The sequence below is a fragment of the Macrobrachium rosenbergii genome, chromosome 4 (genome assembly GCF_040412425.1).
Source record: "Macrobrachium rosenbergii isolate ZJJX-2024 chromosome 4, ASM4041242v1, whole genome shotgun sequence".
In the NCBI taxonomy this organism is placed as follows: Eukaryota; Metazoa; Arthropoda; class Malacostraca; order Decapoda; family Palaemonidae; genus Macrobrachium; species Macrobrachium rosenbergii.
In genome coordinates, this window is record NC_089744.1 from 39,127,636 (window position 1) to 39,144,098 (window position 16,463).

At 35.1% G+C, this 16,463-nt stretch overlaps 1 protein-coding gene across 1 annotated transcript in view; it reads right to left on the bottom strand.

Moving 5' to 3' along the window:
- Window positions 1-3,545: 3,545 nt before the first annotated feature.
- LOC136832813 (facilitated trehalose transporter Tret1-like) overlaps window positions 3,546-16,463 on the bottom strand; it is a 52,212-nt gene continuing 39,294 nt past the window's right edge. Inside the window, exons 2-6 of the mRNA XM_067094423.1 lie at window positions 12,048-12,294; window positions 11,326-11,499; window positions 9,609-9,743; window positions 6,947-7,365; window positions 3,546-6,614 (exon numbers count right to left, since the gene is read on the bottom strand). Coding sequence (XP_066950524.1) covers window positions 6,171-6,614; window positions 6,947-7,365; window positions 9,609-9,743; window positions 11,326-11,499; window positions 12,048-12,294 — 1,419 coding nt within the window. The 3' untranslated portion in view covers window positions 3,546-6,170. The remainder of the gene's footprint in view (window positions 6,615-6,946; window positions 7,366-9,608; window positions 9,744-11,325; window positions 11,500-12,047; window positions 12,295-16,463) is intronic.

A 16,463-nucleotide genomic window follows, 5' to 3' on the forward strand; every position in this document is an offset into this window, starting at 1 on the left:
ATAAACGAAACTTGGTATGGAAGGGTACTCGTAGAAAACGGATCCTGCTATATACCGTTACGCATAAACTCGCCAAGGGAATCTCGGAAGGAGACACGTCAGCTTCAAATTGACCTTGAGCACGGAGTATGAAACTTCTTTCTTTCTTTCTTTCTTTCCTTCTTTTTGGGAGTGCCGATAGTGTGCCGTAGACTATGATGATGCACAACAGCATTTCAATTATGCCATTCTCCACTATCGGCTTTACTACTACAAATGTCCGATTTCTGATAAAACTTTACTTTCAGAAATTACCATCATCCTTCCTACTTTATCGCTTAATGATAGTGTACGCTCACCAAATGCCCGTTTTTGATAAGCCTTTTCACTTCATTTGTCATATGTCAACCCCTGTAATGGTCGATTCCTAGTCATATTTTTCTTTGAGAAATTATCATCATCCATCCTACTTTGTTACTTAGTGATATTGTACATCACCAAAAAGCTCGATTGGATAAGCCTTTACCACATAATTTGTACAACAAACTTTTCCTGAGAGTTATGACGGATTATCTAGATTTTTAAGAAGGCTTGTTATGAACTGCTGTGAGATAAAATCGCTAGTTATATTTTGCGTCTTGTGCAGAAAATAAATGTCCTATCACTAAACTGTTTAATTAAGCTAAATCAAACTCTCCTCCTAATTTCCTTAGTTCCAGCTTGTTCTCACTCTGTCATGAAAATGGGTTCGTTGTTTTTAGTTTTCTGTAAAAGAAAACTGTTGAGATGGCTATTTGTCTGTCCATCTGCACTTTTTGTGCGCACTTTTTATATCCGCCCTCAGATCTTAAAATCTCATGAGGCTAGAGTGTAGCAAATTGGTATGTTGATCATCCACCCTCCAGTCATCAAACATACCAAATTGCAGCCCTCTAGCCTCAGTAGTTCTTATTTTATATAAGGTTAAAGTTAGCCATGATCGTGCGTCTGGCACCGCTATAGCTCCCAACAACACAGGCCACCACCGGTCCCTGGATGAAAGTTTCACGGGTCGCGGCTGAGAGTTTCATACAGCATTATACGCTGTACAGAAAACTCGATTGCGCATTTTTCAATTGTTTATACAAGGTACTGATTTGAGCATTGTCCCCCAAAAGCAACAGGATCGCAAATCAGTATCCTTGATTTTAGAAGGATGGCTCTACTCTTAGCTCCGTTTACCAAGCGTCAGTGCTAATTACTTGATACAACGAGTAAACACGAAATCGGTAGTAATTCACCATCATTACAGTTTGTTCTATTTGCAAAAATGAAAATAGTAAAAAACGTGACAAACCCAAGTGACATCTAAAGATCTTTCTTTTTTTATCGACAGTATGTAATTTTAAAGAAAATCCGTTTCTCATCGTTTCAAGTTCTGTATAGTAGTTTGAGTTTTGTATAATCGTGGTTTCATAGATGTGTAGAGAACAAAAACTAGCCTATGAATAAGGTGAAGACCCCGTGCGATATTATACAGAAGGATTTTATACTTGTGGTACCATCTCAAAGTAATAAGTCGTTTTTCTTAAGAGGAGGTCGCATCACAGAAGGACGATTTCAAAGTCAAATCTGTCTGTATAAATATTGTTGCGTGACGTTATCCCTATATTTAGCAGTGTAAGTGATAATGTTTCCCACAATGTGGCCTCTGTCGTCGGCTGACTCCTGAAAGCGATAAATTAATGGAAAAGTTTAGCCACGCCACTGTGACGGTGACAGTGACAGTATTTAAAGTACTTGCTGTGAAAAGTTACAACATGCCTAAGAAAGTGTTAGTTATATAAATAATCACATAATTTACATGCCTATTAATAGCCAAGGTGTAAGCCTACTTGAAATCCATACAAGCCTTGCAAGAGCTCAAATAGGGAGTGGAACGATCCATCGGGTTTCCCACTTGTCATTCAACGATGCCGTGGGGTCACCGATGAACATTTTATGGAATAGTTATTTTACAGGTATATATAACACTGCAACCCCGTGGTGAGTAGTGCCATCAGTGCACCTCACGTGGTGCACCGTAGGCATTACTTAAGGATATTTGCAGTGCCTCTTCGGCCACTAGCTGCAACCTCTGTCTTTCTTTTTACTGTATCTCCATTCATATTCTTTTTCTTCCATCTGACTTTCCACCCTCTACAACAATTGTTTCATAGTGCAACTGCGAGGTTTACCTCCTGTTACACCTTTCAATCCTTCTTACTGTCAAGTTCCGTTTCAGCGCTGAATGACCTCATAGGTCACAGCGCTTGGCCTTTGGTCTAAATCCCATAATCTATATATCTATTTATATAATACTGCATTTCCTACATAAGACAGCAGTGCACTTTACTTCATCTCTTACTGTTAATGACTCACCATCTTAATTTCGTACTCTCCAGTGAGCTTTTGCTCTGCGTGGAAGTTCCAGAGAGGTTTTTTGAGTATAAGAGTATCTGCCATAGACTCTTGTGGTATGAAAACCGCAGTTATAGCTGTAAACGAAATCCGTCCGCCAAGCTTTTTGGAAAAGGAAGCTCGAAAGCTTCACATTTGGCCTATAACAACATGGTTATTCTATCTTAGAAAGGGAAGATGTGACTTAATTTTTTCACTGTTTACTTATAAGATTATGGAACTTAGCCACTTTATATAACAAGTTTCTGCAGTTTACAGTTCTCGAGTGAATATCGAAGTCTGTAAAATTATCCATACACTTTACATTTCTTTGAATGTCCTCTACTCTGAATCACTGAGAAAAGTAATCTCAGTAAATCCTCAAACTTATACTTTAAACTCCCTTAGAACTACATTTGGCTCTTGAACGCTCCTAGATGACAAACATTCCTCCAGTAAACCCTAAACGACTATTTGTGAAGAGGGTACTCATTAAGTACTTAGAAATAAAAACTTATCATGAGTTCACGAGAGGAATTTCTTAAACCAAAGCTGAGAATACTTTGTTCTTCGTAAATTATCATAATACGTCTTATCATACTTATGGAAACACCAGTCACTAATTCTTCAGAAAAACTGCCCCACTTTTCTCAATAAGTCCTCAGTTGAAAAACTGTTTATATCAAATCCTTGGAAAAAAGACTCATCTGACATTAAAGTTCTATTTCTAGAAAAAACTTATTTTTCATCAGATAAACTTTTCACCAAGCAATCGGAGAAAATTACCTTCATAAAATCGTTGGAAAAAATCTTTCCCCATCAAATCCTTGGAAAACCATTTAACATTAAGTTCTTGCGAAAAACGTCTCGTACCAAATCTTTGAAAAACCATTGTTGATGAAACCCCTGCGTAAACATTTCTTCCCTCCATACCTTGGGAAAGCCACTCTCACTTAATCTTTTGCAAGATTTTGATATTTTGATAAAAAATTATTTTCGCAAGCTTTTATTTCATCATATCCTTGACAACATGGTTAACAAAATCTTGAAAACGGCGTAAAGGTTTGATTTTTTCAATATCAAAATTACTTCTTGTTACCACAGCAAATTTTAGGTATCCAGAGAAACAGAAGAATGACAGACTTAGACTAAATCTTTAAAATGTATTTCAAAAGATTCTGCACAACAAATATCACATTACAGCGTCATGTCAAGTTACATTTGCTACATATGGCACAAAATCACTAAATCTATGAAAGAAATGGATGCACTGAAATTATTAATAGTTTTATGCTATTCTGTGTACTTACATGTGTACCTTTTGTGTCAAAAAAATGGCAGGCATACAGTTTTTTACGGTTGTTCGTTTATGCATGTTAGCATACTTATAAGTTTACACATTCCAATATATGTAATACAAACATTTTTGTAGAAAAATTATTTAGTATAAAAAAAATGCTGAAATAAATGAGGGTCAATTTTTGGGGCCTTACAGTTCGACTAAGCCAAATAGACTCATTACCATAAAAATTTTAGTTGAATTTTGGTCAGCCAAGTCCATTTTTTTAAACAACCAGCCGTGCACCCAGTAAACCTCGCTTTGTAGCTGGACGGGAGATGGTGTAAATGTAAAGAGTGTTTCCAGTTCTTTTATAAGTTGCTGAATTTAAGTTTTTCAAAAGAATGTTGAGATGGTGTTGACTGCATGACTCATATTTCAAAGGAATTGTCACTGCTTTCTCGTACTCTTAAAGATTAAGGCACATTCTTAGTCTAAATTCTGTTCTTAAATTCTTGATGTTCTAAAAAAACATTTCTCTTTTTTAGATGTCATAAGAATCCCGTTATCCTCATCTCCATGTTTGAGGTCCTTGTTTACCTGAAATACGTACCAACAAACATTCTTACTGTGTTTTTGGTCACCTAATGATTAAATTATCGAAGAGCATACCAGTAGTACTTGTTATAATTATGAAAATTTTAAGATCGGCATTTTTTACCTAATAGGACTGTAGACTTGCCCTTTTCTATTCGTAAAAAAACACAGATGACACATTGTTATATATACCAAAAGTGTAGCGTTTCAGGAGAATTCTGTGATCACGCCCCTTTAATCTGACCTCAGTCGCTATAAAGAAAAATTTCTAGAGGTCATTTGAATATCTTTTACGTCGTGTATTTTTCCACCAATGTTATACTTCTGGCTGACGCTACGTGAATTTCTCAAAGCTTCTAGGTAAATGGGATGAAAATCTTTCCGATTTCTTTATAATTTTCTGGGAGAAATGGTAATTTATTATTACAGTAAGAGCAAAAGTGTCTTTTGCCGAGAAATATGTATTATTCGAGCGTACCAACCTCTTTGATCATTCGGTGCCTTCAAGATTCCTTCAAGATTCCAAGATAGCATTGCATTATATCTTTAAAATATATTTCTTTTGTAGACTAAGATAATGAATCCATAGCATAACGACAGTTCATTTACAGTGCCATATGTTTAAAAGCATAAAAAAAAATTTATTTGCAATAATATACTGTACATATAACTGTCATAGTTAACATGTGTAGTATCATAAAAAATCAAAGCTTAAAACAGAGTTAGAGTAGAATACACAAAAAAAAAATCAGCCTTGTAATTACCATGCACACTAAATCAGCCTGGCTTCTATTTCTTGAGGCTTTAGTGACGTGCTTTTTATCTTTATTTGCAGCGAATTCTTGAGGATTGTTACAAACCTCAAAGTCAGTTCCAGGGTACCGAGTTTTTATATTTCCCCCTTAGCTTACCCAGTCTGTTTCCTGTCGAGCAATAAACAAGCACTTAGTTTTCCAATGAAAATGGATTTCATTTATATGCACATCAGTCATCCTTTATGAAGCCTTGTTGCATTTCATATGGTGAACAAAATAAAGAAAATCAATAGCTTGAGTCTTAAATTCAACCAGTTGTTCTGTGTTGCACTAAAAATTAAACTTTTCTTGAGGACAGTTCCCATGTAATTAAAATGGAATGTATTTTCATAAATTTATGGCACTTTAGTAGGTAAACTTTAATTGTTTGACTTCATTATACAGTATTAGGGTGTGCAGTTGTTCATTCGTCCCCTTCTTCATTACAAATGGGCATTTTAGTCTAACTGCGCATTTAAAAACATTAAAACATAGAGGGTTTTTTCTTCTTGCGAATTGCCACTAGTGACACTAGTTCCGCCCAAAAATTCAAAAAAGCCACCTTATAAGAACGTCATAATAGCTAGTTACAGGTGTCTTTTTTGAATGATCAGAACGAATTCAGTAGGTGGTTGTTACCGCACTGATTCTTTGATGTCAGTACTTGTAACACAGCTGAAGAGATTAGGTCACCTCAGGGATGCTAAATTCAGGTAAATGTCTTTGCTTCAAATGTCCTGTTACTAGAACAATGCATTTGTTTCAGCCTTGCTGTAAGACTCGATTAATGGCATTGAAAAGCCCATGTACTTAAGCAGAATCAACTCACTCTTTAAGATTCAGTTTGACATCGTAGAAAGTCTTTTGTAGACTGAGTAGCTAGCATCAGGGTCCGGAAAGCTAGCAACATACAGTATCAAGACCTTCACATGAGTTACAGAAAGGGCAGTAAGTGCCATCATCGTTAAGGACTGAATTCTGAATTAAATCCCTTAGATAGTGACTTTGATGAAGGTCTGCTGAGTGATGCAATCACATAGGCCAGGCATGACCAGCATCTTCAGTGAACTCAAATAAACACACTGGGGACAGGGATCGAATCTCTACTTCATGAATAGTCCCGAAGTTGTGCTAATTTTTCTGTTCCTCCTCATCTTCCTTCCAGACAGCTCTTCCTCAATTTCTTCAAGAGTCTTGCCGCGAGTTTCCGGAACAAAGAAGATTGTGTACAGGGAACCCAGTGTCATTATACCAGTGAACATGAAGAATACACTGGAGGGGCCGATAGCTTTAAGAAGGCCCGGGAAGGTTTTGGTAATGATAAATGTGCAAGACCAGTTCAAAGCTGTAACCAGTGATGCTGCAGGACCTCTAATCTTGGCAGGCAGGGCTTCTCCCATGAAGAGCCAGGGAATCGGCCCCCAACCCAAGGAGAAGGCTATCACATATACCATGAAACTCACCAGAGGGAGCCATGATAGATTTGCAACTGATTCTTGCCACTCAGCGTAACCTTCCTCCGTAGAAGGGAAGTTTTCTGCATAGGACTGTAAGAGAAAATTTTGTATTACTGAATATATAGTAAAAGTGTTTTTGATATTTAATAATTAGGAATTATTTTCAAATTCAAAATAAATTCAGCTCCTTTCTTATCTCTAAACCATCATTTGGAATATATATGCATTCATGAGTTTCATAGGGTACTGTAGCATGTGACTGTGTACGTATGTCTTGGGGTTGTTTGAAGAACCCCCCCTAATCTTTTAGCTATGTTATTGTACTTACAAGGTTCACCTAATTAAATATAGGTTTTCCTAAGCTTTACAGAACAGTCAAAGGTTCTAACTAAAACATAAAGATTACGGGCACCGTGACATACCTTAATATAGAAGAATGACCCGAGGGACACTAGGGACACGACCATCAATCCGCTGGAAGCATACAGCAAGATCTTCCTACCAAGTTTGTCAATGACAGAGTTAGCCACAAATGTTGACAGCAGATTGACAACTCCAACAATGATGGTTGAAAGGTGGCCGCTAATGGACGACCCTGACATTTCAAAAATGTCTACTGTGTAGAAGATGACAGCATTAATACCGGAGAGTTGCTGGAAGAGCATGAGGCCCGTGGAAAGGAGAAACGGACGTGCGTATTGTTTGCTCAGGATGTCCTTGAAAGAAGAAGATTCCTGTTTTGCTAGTTCGTAATTTTCTTGGATGGCACCCAGTTCGAACTCTACATCAGCAGCTGAGCCACGCAACCATTGAAGGGATCTCTCTGCATCATCCACTCGGTCTGTCAAGAACAGATATCGCATTTGCAAAAGAAAAAAAGTGAAAATATGATGTTGCATGCCTAAATATAAGTTATTTTACATAAAAGTGCACAGTGGAAAGGGTTTATATTTACAACTGCAAATGATGTAATGGAATGCAGTATCATTATAAATACAGTACCTTAGTTATCGGTGTATCCTTCGTCATGCAGCTAATCAGAAAATACAGTAGTATTTGAGTAAAGAATATATGGCATTTCCTGTCATTCTGTGTACACGTTACATGGTTCCATTCTTTACGTTATTACAACCAGAAATATCTTATTTATTACAAGGAAGTTGAATCCAATACTCAAGTTAATAGCTGATAGTGAGCAGGCTTATTGCTGTCAAAATAACTAAGGGTGTTTTAAATAAAGCTTAAAAATATCCTCACTGGATTTACTTGTGTGTGATTTCCAGTATTCGTAGTCTTATGCTGTGGTTTTCACAATGCAGTAATCTCCCCTTAATCATGGTGTGTATGTGTGTATTGTTGTGTACTGTATAATTTTGTATTCAGATGCGCAAATGCCATAACAGAGTTAGTGTAAAGTCAATGTTATTAAACCCAGTATGGTTTATAAGGACGATGTGTGGCGTGGAGAGAGACAGAGAGTGGTTGTTGTCTATAAAGAGGTGACCAGTTTAGTCAATATTCAAAACTGCTGAAGTAACGCATTCCTATATGACTCGATCATCTTGATCAAAACACTGTTGGGTATAAAATTCTATGATGCAAGTTGCCTAACATCATTCAGGAATTTTCCATGAGACGATATCTTTCATTTTATTATAGTAACTAGAGATTCTTTTGTTCTGAAACTATGTAATGATAAATATTATTATTAACTGTAATTCCACTTTCTCTCTAATTATCGTTTTTAAAGGGTTTTTAAAATAAAAATCTCGTCTAAAACCCGCCCACATACTCATTGAGAGACCATTATCCATGCGGGAAGGAGCTGTGATTTCGCGCTCTCTCTCTCTCTCTCTCTCTCTCTCGGGACTTCGTATGTCCTGTTGTAACGTAATTGATAACTTTGGTAGACAAGGGTCACTCGTTACTTTTGACTGTTTAATTCCTTAGTAAATGTGTCTGAGTCATCTGAACAGTGTATTTTATTAAGTGTATGTAACAGCGCCTCGTTAACACGAAGGAATTGGTACCAAGGTATTGTAACATAATTATTGGGTTTTTAGTGCACTAAAAATAATATTAACAGTGATTATATGCAAAGCTACTTTTTCCCTTTTTAATACTTTTTACAGGTTGTATGTTTTATGCCTTATCTTTTGAAGAGTTTTACATATATGTGGTATGTTTGCTATTGCCTTAATGCTTTGCTTTACATTTTCTATATTTAATTTTTTTGCAGAGTATATTTCTGTCTTTTGTGTCCACATTTTTGTTTGATTGATTTAATTACCTTATTTTGTTTAACACTTTGGAATTAATTTACTTGTATTTCCTTTCAGTCAAATTTTGTTACTTAACAATTTAAATTTTACTTGAATAATTTTTTTATTAATTGATAAATTAATTTCCGATTTAATTTTGACTGATGATTAATTCAGATCTAATCCAATTTTGTTTTGTTTTCAAGTAATATAAATTTCTCTGAGACTGTTAATGTCATGTATAATCTTTAAATTTAGAAATAAATTTTTGTATTTAAAAGTTATATCAGAGTTTCATATATTGACCCACCAGTAATTTTGCTTTGAATTAGATATAGAGTGGTAAGTGAGATGTTTTCCTTCAAGTAATTAAAGTGAGCTCGAACAAGGGAAATAAAAACACTTGACTTTTATGATGTTATTGGAGTGATGCCCTTTGATTTTGCCTCACACCTGTTTCAGTGAACCTATTCTGCTTTCTTTCATGATTGATAAGTTTTATAAGGGATCACTGTTGCCTTTACAGAAATCAGTCGTTTTGTATGTGTGATAAGGGTTCAGGTGTCTGGCTGTCGTGAGGTAACTATAATTATCGGATAAATGGTAAGTTTGGTAATCAAATATCAAGCACTTAGATACCAGGTTTAATTTGAAGATCAGACTCTGGGCACTTCGTCACAGTAGCAAATCACCTTCCCACAGCCAGTAATTTGAACTTTAGCCTAAGTACAAACAATATGGATTCTCCTTTGAGATTTCTTGACGTTTGATGTTAGGGATGTTATTTTCATGACAAGTTTTCAAACAAATCTCTGTATCTTACCTTTGGAGATGTACCATCTTGGTGTTTCGGGTACAAAACACATCAAAGTAGTGAAAACTACAGGAATGATAGCACCCACATATGCCAGCCACCACCAGTTCACGTAGGAACCGACAAGGTAACATATCAAGATACCTGGTGAGAGAAAAATAGGTTAAATGATGTAATTCGTGTTCAGTGCACTAGCCTTGAATTCCTGATTCAGTGCTAATTTTTGTGGCATTATTATAGTATATTGATTTTGTTTTTGTTTTTGCCATTATATCTGGTAAGAAAAGCAAGACAGCAGTTATTGCCATATTCATCTAACTGCTGAAACAGGATGAACTCCATTATTATTATTATTATTATTATTATTATTATTATTATTATTATTATTATTATTATTTTCCTTTGTGCATTTTTAAAATACCCTTATTAGATTATCAGAGACTTTTCAGTCACTCAGTTGGCCAGTTGAAGATAATTCAGATGTAAACATGGCTAACTGAAATGTCTTTAGGTATAGATTTGGCTACGTTGAAGAATGCCCACTCTGAGTTTTAACTTAATTATAGAATATTTAAGTAGAACTCTGCTGGTTAACGATTCTTTAAACTGAGGTAGAACTAGTCAGACTCTTCACCCAAAGATTTTGGTAGTTTAAAAGCTTCTCACATAGTGGAGCATCTTATTAATGATTGCTTATGAAGACTTTTGGTTAAACAAACATTCTTCAGCTGAGGTATAGCTCATCAAAGATCCTTTGTATAGACTTCTGGCTAGTTAAGGTTTCTCCCCACTTAGGTTTAGTAGATCAAAGATTCTTTACGATGCCCTTTTTTTTTGCTGGTTAAAGAATTTCTCACAGATACAGGCTAATCAATATTCTTTTATGATCACTTTTGGATTCTTCACAATGAGGTACAGCTACTCAAAGATTCTTTGTGAAAACTTTTATCTAGTTGAACATTCTTCAGTTTGAGGTATAACTAATACAATATCTTGATACAGAATTCATTTGGCTAAATACTTAGCACACAGGTGTAACCAGTCCAAGATTCTCCCCATAGACAGTTGACTGTTCAAAAGCTATTCATACTAAAACGAAGACATTTTTTCAGTAACCACTGTTAGTGCTCCTTGGTGTGGTTAAACTTATGTAATAACAGGTCAATTTAATCCTTTCTCTCTTTGAGAAAACTTTTAAATTTACCATATAAATACATCACCCCTAGATATAACCACATGAGAGGGAACCTATCTTAGTAACCAGAGCAATGAACTCTTACAAAGCAGAACAGGGGTTTAGTGCCGGGAGTGATCCTCACTTGGTGCACTGTACGCATTACTAAAGGGTGTTTGCAGCGTCCCTTCAGCCCTTTGCCGCACTCTCTTTTTGGCCTTTTACTTTTATATCCATTTCTGCTTCATCATTTCAGTCTTGGTGTCCAGCCTGCCTAATTATTACTTCTTACTGGAAATGTGGGGTTTTCTCCAATTTTCACCTGTAGATCACTGTACTCCAGCTCCTTTATTTTCTTAATCTCTTTATCTTACTGTCCAACCACTCCAGCTCCCTGATTTTTCAGTGCCTTAAACGCTGAATAGACAAAAGTGCCCCAGTGCTTGGCTTGAGAGCCTAAACTTCATACACTCAAAACTACAAAGCAAACTTCACATCCTACGATAAGAAATTTGGATAGAAATCATACAAAATTAAGATCCTTTCACTTACCTCCATTGCCAATAGTAGTTGGAAGAAGACCTAAAATTCCTCTTATTTCAGGTTGTATGGTTTCACCTAAGTAGACAGGAAGAGTGAGAGTCAAGAGACCGATACAGAAGCCTCCAATGGCCCGACCAACGTAGATCATCCAGATGTTCACAGCTGACCCAATCAACAGCCAAGCTGCAATATTAATTCCACTGTTACTGTGTACTTGATGGTTGAGCGGTACTGGTCACAACGATTGACGTTTTTAATGAATTTGAGGTAATTTGTGTTATTTATAAATAAGCCTGTTAGTTTTTTAGTGCAAAGCATAATTGATATTTAAACAGTTGAACAGAATAGGCAGTCACGACAACAAAGTGGATATTTATATTAAGGCCTGATACAAGCCAAGCCCATTACACGTGATATAATTTTCAGATTTTAGTTGAAAAGCAGATTAGCTGAACTTTCTTACATCAGAAAAACCTTTAACTCTTGACTTCAGTCGTACTATTTTGAAAACTGTTAAGCCAAGTTTATTGCATATAGAAGTTCCCATCAGTATTCAGGTGTGGTATATCTAAGACTTGAAATTCATTTCATGATAAGCTTTTTAAATATCTTGATAACTGTACTTCCAAGCAATGTTTTTGGTATCTAATAATTACATAACCATCAGAAGGTAACCAATGGAATAATCTTGAAAAATCTAAAACTTTGACTTAAGAAACCAGTGGGCTTACCTAGAATGAATGGCGGTCCACACAGTAAGATTACCATTTTCCTTCCTAGGGCATCTATGAAATACCCGCCAATAATACTGCCAGTGAGAGCACTGAGGGGCATAAGGGACCCAATCCAGGATTTCTCCTCCTCTGTGACAGAGAAGGTTGCGTTGTCGCTAGCCATTGAGGCCAAAGCTGGAGACGTGTACCCAGCGCTGAAACCAACTGCCATGGATCCGATTGAGACAGACACGGCCGCTAACACCTGTTGAGCAAGAGCGAAGAGGTAAGTCTGTGGCGTATGCTAAGTTGTCTAATGTTGAATTAGGTATGAGTATTTAATTCTGGATATTCTTGCCATATTGAAAAAGCTTGTGAAGGACAGTTATGTGGTAAATGCATAGCCAGTATCAGTACCTCATTGTGGCTGTTTGCTGAGTGATTCCAATCCAATCATTGTCACGTGACGAATGTACCAAGCTTTTGATGGATAACCATCCAATGGGTTTTAAGATGTATTAAGAGTATTAAGATGAAAAATTAACAAAACAGAAGATTCCAGACATAAAAGCCAACTGTAACTTATTTAAGAATGTATACTGACGTCCTTGCAAGGTAAGATGATGCCAGTGAATATCCAAGAACAGGATTCTTAAAAATCAATTGTTCCCTTCCTGTACGTTGCTGTCCGCTGACAGCAAGCCGATCTTCTTTTTAATGTTATTTAATTACCTGTAACTTCTATCTGCTTCACTTTCAGTTATGATCTTTTTTCATTGAATCTAATTTATTGTAAGAAAGAACTCACTCACGTATGAGTTTATTCGTTTATTTGTATCCCTATAAATTTTTTTTTAAGTCACGATCCAGTTCTGTTATAATCGCGCAGTTTCCCCTTCGGATAAAAAGTGTTCAGAGATCAAAAGAAAAGATCAAATGAACCATTCACGGAATCACCGTCCTTGCACGTAAGGACATGTGACTGTGAAAGGTAGTTTGCCGGTCACTTATTAGGCTATCTTTGACCTTTTTAAATGGCTTTTGTTTGAGTAGCGTCTGCTGTTGTTTGCCAGACACTTATGCAATATGTTTCCAGTTTTTGTCGCAAATGAAGAAAATATATGAACTTTTAATGCATGACAAAATTTGAAAGTATAAAGGTCGTCTTGCAAGAAAAGAATGAGGGTGTTTATTTTGAAAAAGTGATTTCCAGTAAATGACTTTATACATATGTATTTGAGTATGAATATATATATATATATATATATATATATATATATATATATATATATATATATATATATATATATATACATGTGTGTGTGTATGTATGTATTTTGTATATGTATGTATGTATGTATATATTTGTATATATATATATATATATATATATATATATATATATATATACTGTATATATATATATATATATATATATATATATATATATATATATATATATATATATATATATATATATATATATATATATATATATATTATATAGTTATAGTGCTCTGATGCATTAAGAATAACGAGGTAAAAATCTGAATATATGTCAGTTTCATTCAATAAGATTTCATTGACAAATAAGTAAGTGGTAAACAACGAAACCTCTACTAAATATGGTCAATATCTAACAATCTGACCAAGACTTCCAAAGACTCTCTATGCGATAAGAACTGTAGCGAGAAAAAAAAGGCAAAAAAACTAGTTTTGTGTACTTGTTTACCAAGGAGTGTGACGCAGTTGGCATAGGAGAGAATTAACCAGGGTACTACAGTTCTAGGGTCGTTGTTTGATGGCAAACTCCGTCTATGTATGGTTATCACACTTCAGGAATTGGAATACTTTACTGTCTTCAGAGAAGCACAGCAGATACACAAACGGTTTATGATTCATCGAGGACATTAACAGGCACATCAGTAAATATTAAAATTAATATAAAATTACTCTGTATTGTAAACAGGTTTAGCAGATGTACTGTAATTCGAGTCTGTTACAAACAGAGATTGTCAGTTTATTGATGGCCTTTTCATCACGTCGATCCCGTTTCCGGCTGGATGTGATACGAAAAAATGTGCTGGGAGACGTGCATCATTCTCGGCTTCATTATTCGAGTGTATTGTGTAACACAATTGCCAACAGATGTGAGGATTATTTGTTTGATTTTGAAGGATGCCCTTCTCGAGCACAAAAACTGAAACGTCATACGCAAGAGAAACAGGTTCTAGTTTCATTCTAGAAATTTTTAAGAGCGGTTTTATTCTTTAGGCATGCCAATGTTTTCGTGTAGAAAAAATAAAGGCAAATTTAACTGTTCAGGGACAAAGTAAAAACGGTAGAGCACGACTTGTCAGGTATCCAGATGTATAGCCAGACTCTCCCCGTAATCTGGTGATTCACATCTGTAATTAGGGAGTAACTTATCTAACGTGAGCTGACACCTTTTTTTCAGTTCAGTTATCCATAGTACTGGGCTGTACAGTCAAATTTTCTTAATTCTCTCAGATAGGAAGATGCAATAAATGCTTCAAGTCTGCTTTATGAATTGTTTCATGGTATAATGTGTAATGTAATATTCATTTATCCATACAAAACATTCCTAAAAAATGTCCGCGTGATTGCCCCTGTTTTTATGATTAGTACCTGTCTAACATACAAGTAGACATCGACACACCAGATGGAGATCCTTGGATACATGAAATACATATTGCGAGGACGTAAAATGTTCGTGAGTAAAATTGTATTTAACGTCATTTCGTTAAAGTATAATTAGATAAGGATGAGGAGTAGGACTTCCATTCTGTGAATTCTAGAATGTCATCGCTTCAAAAGCAGATATTAAAAAGCTGCATAGAAGCTGCAAATATGTCATTGCTGACACGGATACCCTGCCTTTGAATTTAGTTTTGGGTCAAACTACACGTTACAAACAATCCCTGAGAACTTTCCAATGAAGCGCCATAAGTAATTTTTTCCTTTATTGGTGAAAAATGATCAGCTGATTCTTTCAACCAAACTCATTATCACTCAAAATAAAAACTTAGATTTTGCTTTGTTTATCGTTTGCAGCACCCCCCCAACCTCTCTCTCTCTCTCTCTCTCTCTCTCTCTCTCTCTCTCTCTCTCTCTCTCTCTCTCACAAGAGTTGTTTGACTGCCGAGTAACAGTTACTCCCTCGCAACGAGCTTTTCCTCTCCCCACTCACGCCACCAGAATAAACATGTGGAGATGTTGCTGTGGTCATTTGTTATTTGTTTGCAGTTCTTATCCAAAAGAGAATATGGTTTATATAAATTATGGTTTATATAAAATTATGTATATATGCATACATATATATATATATATATATATATATATATATATATATATATATATATATATATATGATTGTATAATATATATTCACAGTCCAAGTGAATCATGCACCTGGTTATTACACAAATAATAATATAATATATTATATATATATATATATATATAAATATATGTTGACGAAGTGATCAAGCACTTGAAACACAAATAATAATACCAAAAAGTTACCTTACTTCGACCAGATACTTGAAACCTCATAACAAATATATTAAGACTGAATACTCTAAAGGTACAGTGATCCCATAAAACTTACTTATCTCTAGAGAAAATCAATGTAACTTTATCAAGTTATGGGTGAGGTAACAGCTAACAAGCTATAAACAGACTGGTGGAAAATGGGCATCACTTCAGCAAACACTATAACGGTTTCCCTGGTTCTGTTTCACCTAGATAAGTCTCAGGTGAACAAACAGATATATCACTTACCTTGCACACATTCATTAATTTCTGTAATTACTGGTGGTCAAAATGAAATGCTGTGCTTTTAAAACTTTAAACAAACAAATTTATTTTTAAGTTCAAAAGTTATATGCAGAGTTCACAATCTCAAAAAGATTTACTATTAATTGATAACAGTGTAAGATTTAAGTATTTCTTAATCAAGTTTAATTGAAAAAACTTTAATTTATTAAGAAAGCAATTTGGTTAAGTAAGATTCAAACCATTAACTATCACTCAAGTTTTAAACATATACCTGATTAACTAAACTCAACACGAATGTTCACCAAAATATTACTGACTGGAATCCACATAAATATTTTCTGAAATCTCAATAATAAGTATGCACTAACAAAATGCTAAGTAATCACCAGCACAAAACTTTGTAAACCACTAATTATAAAATTATAGTAATATGATAATGCAGACATATAAGAATGAAATATGCAAAAATGGAAATATACCAACAGCAATTTAACTAAGACAAAAATATGTTTAAAGATTATATCAATCTTTCAAAAGATTACCTTCACTTTTAAAAAAGGTTAAACTCACATCTTTCCAAGACTTTCTCAAAGACAACACTGCCAAGTCACAATGACATACACAATGATATAT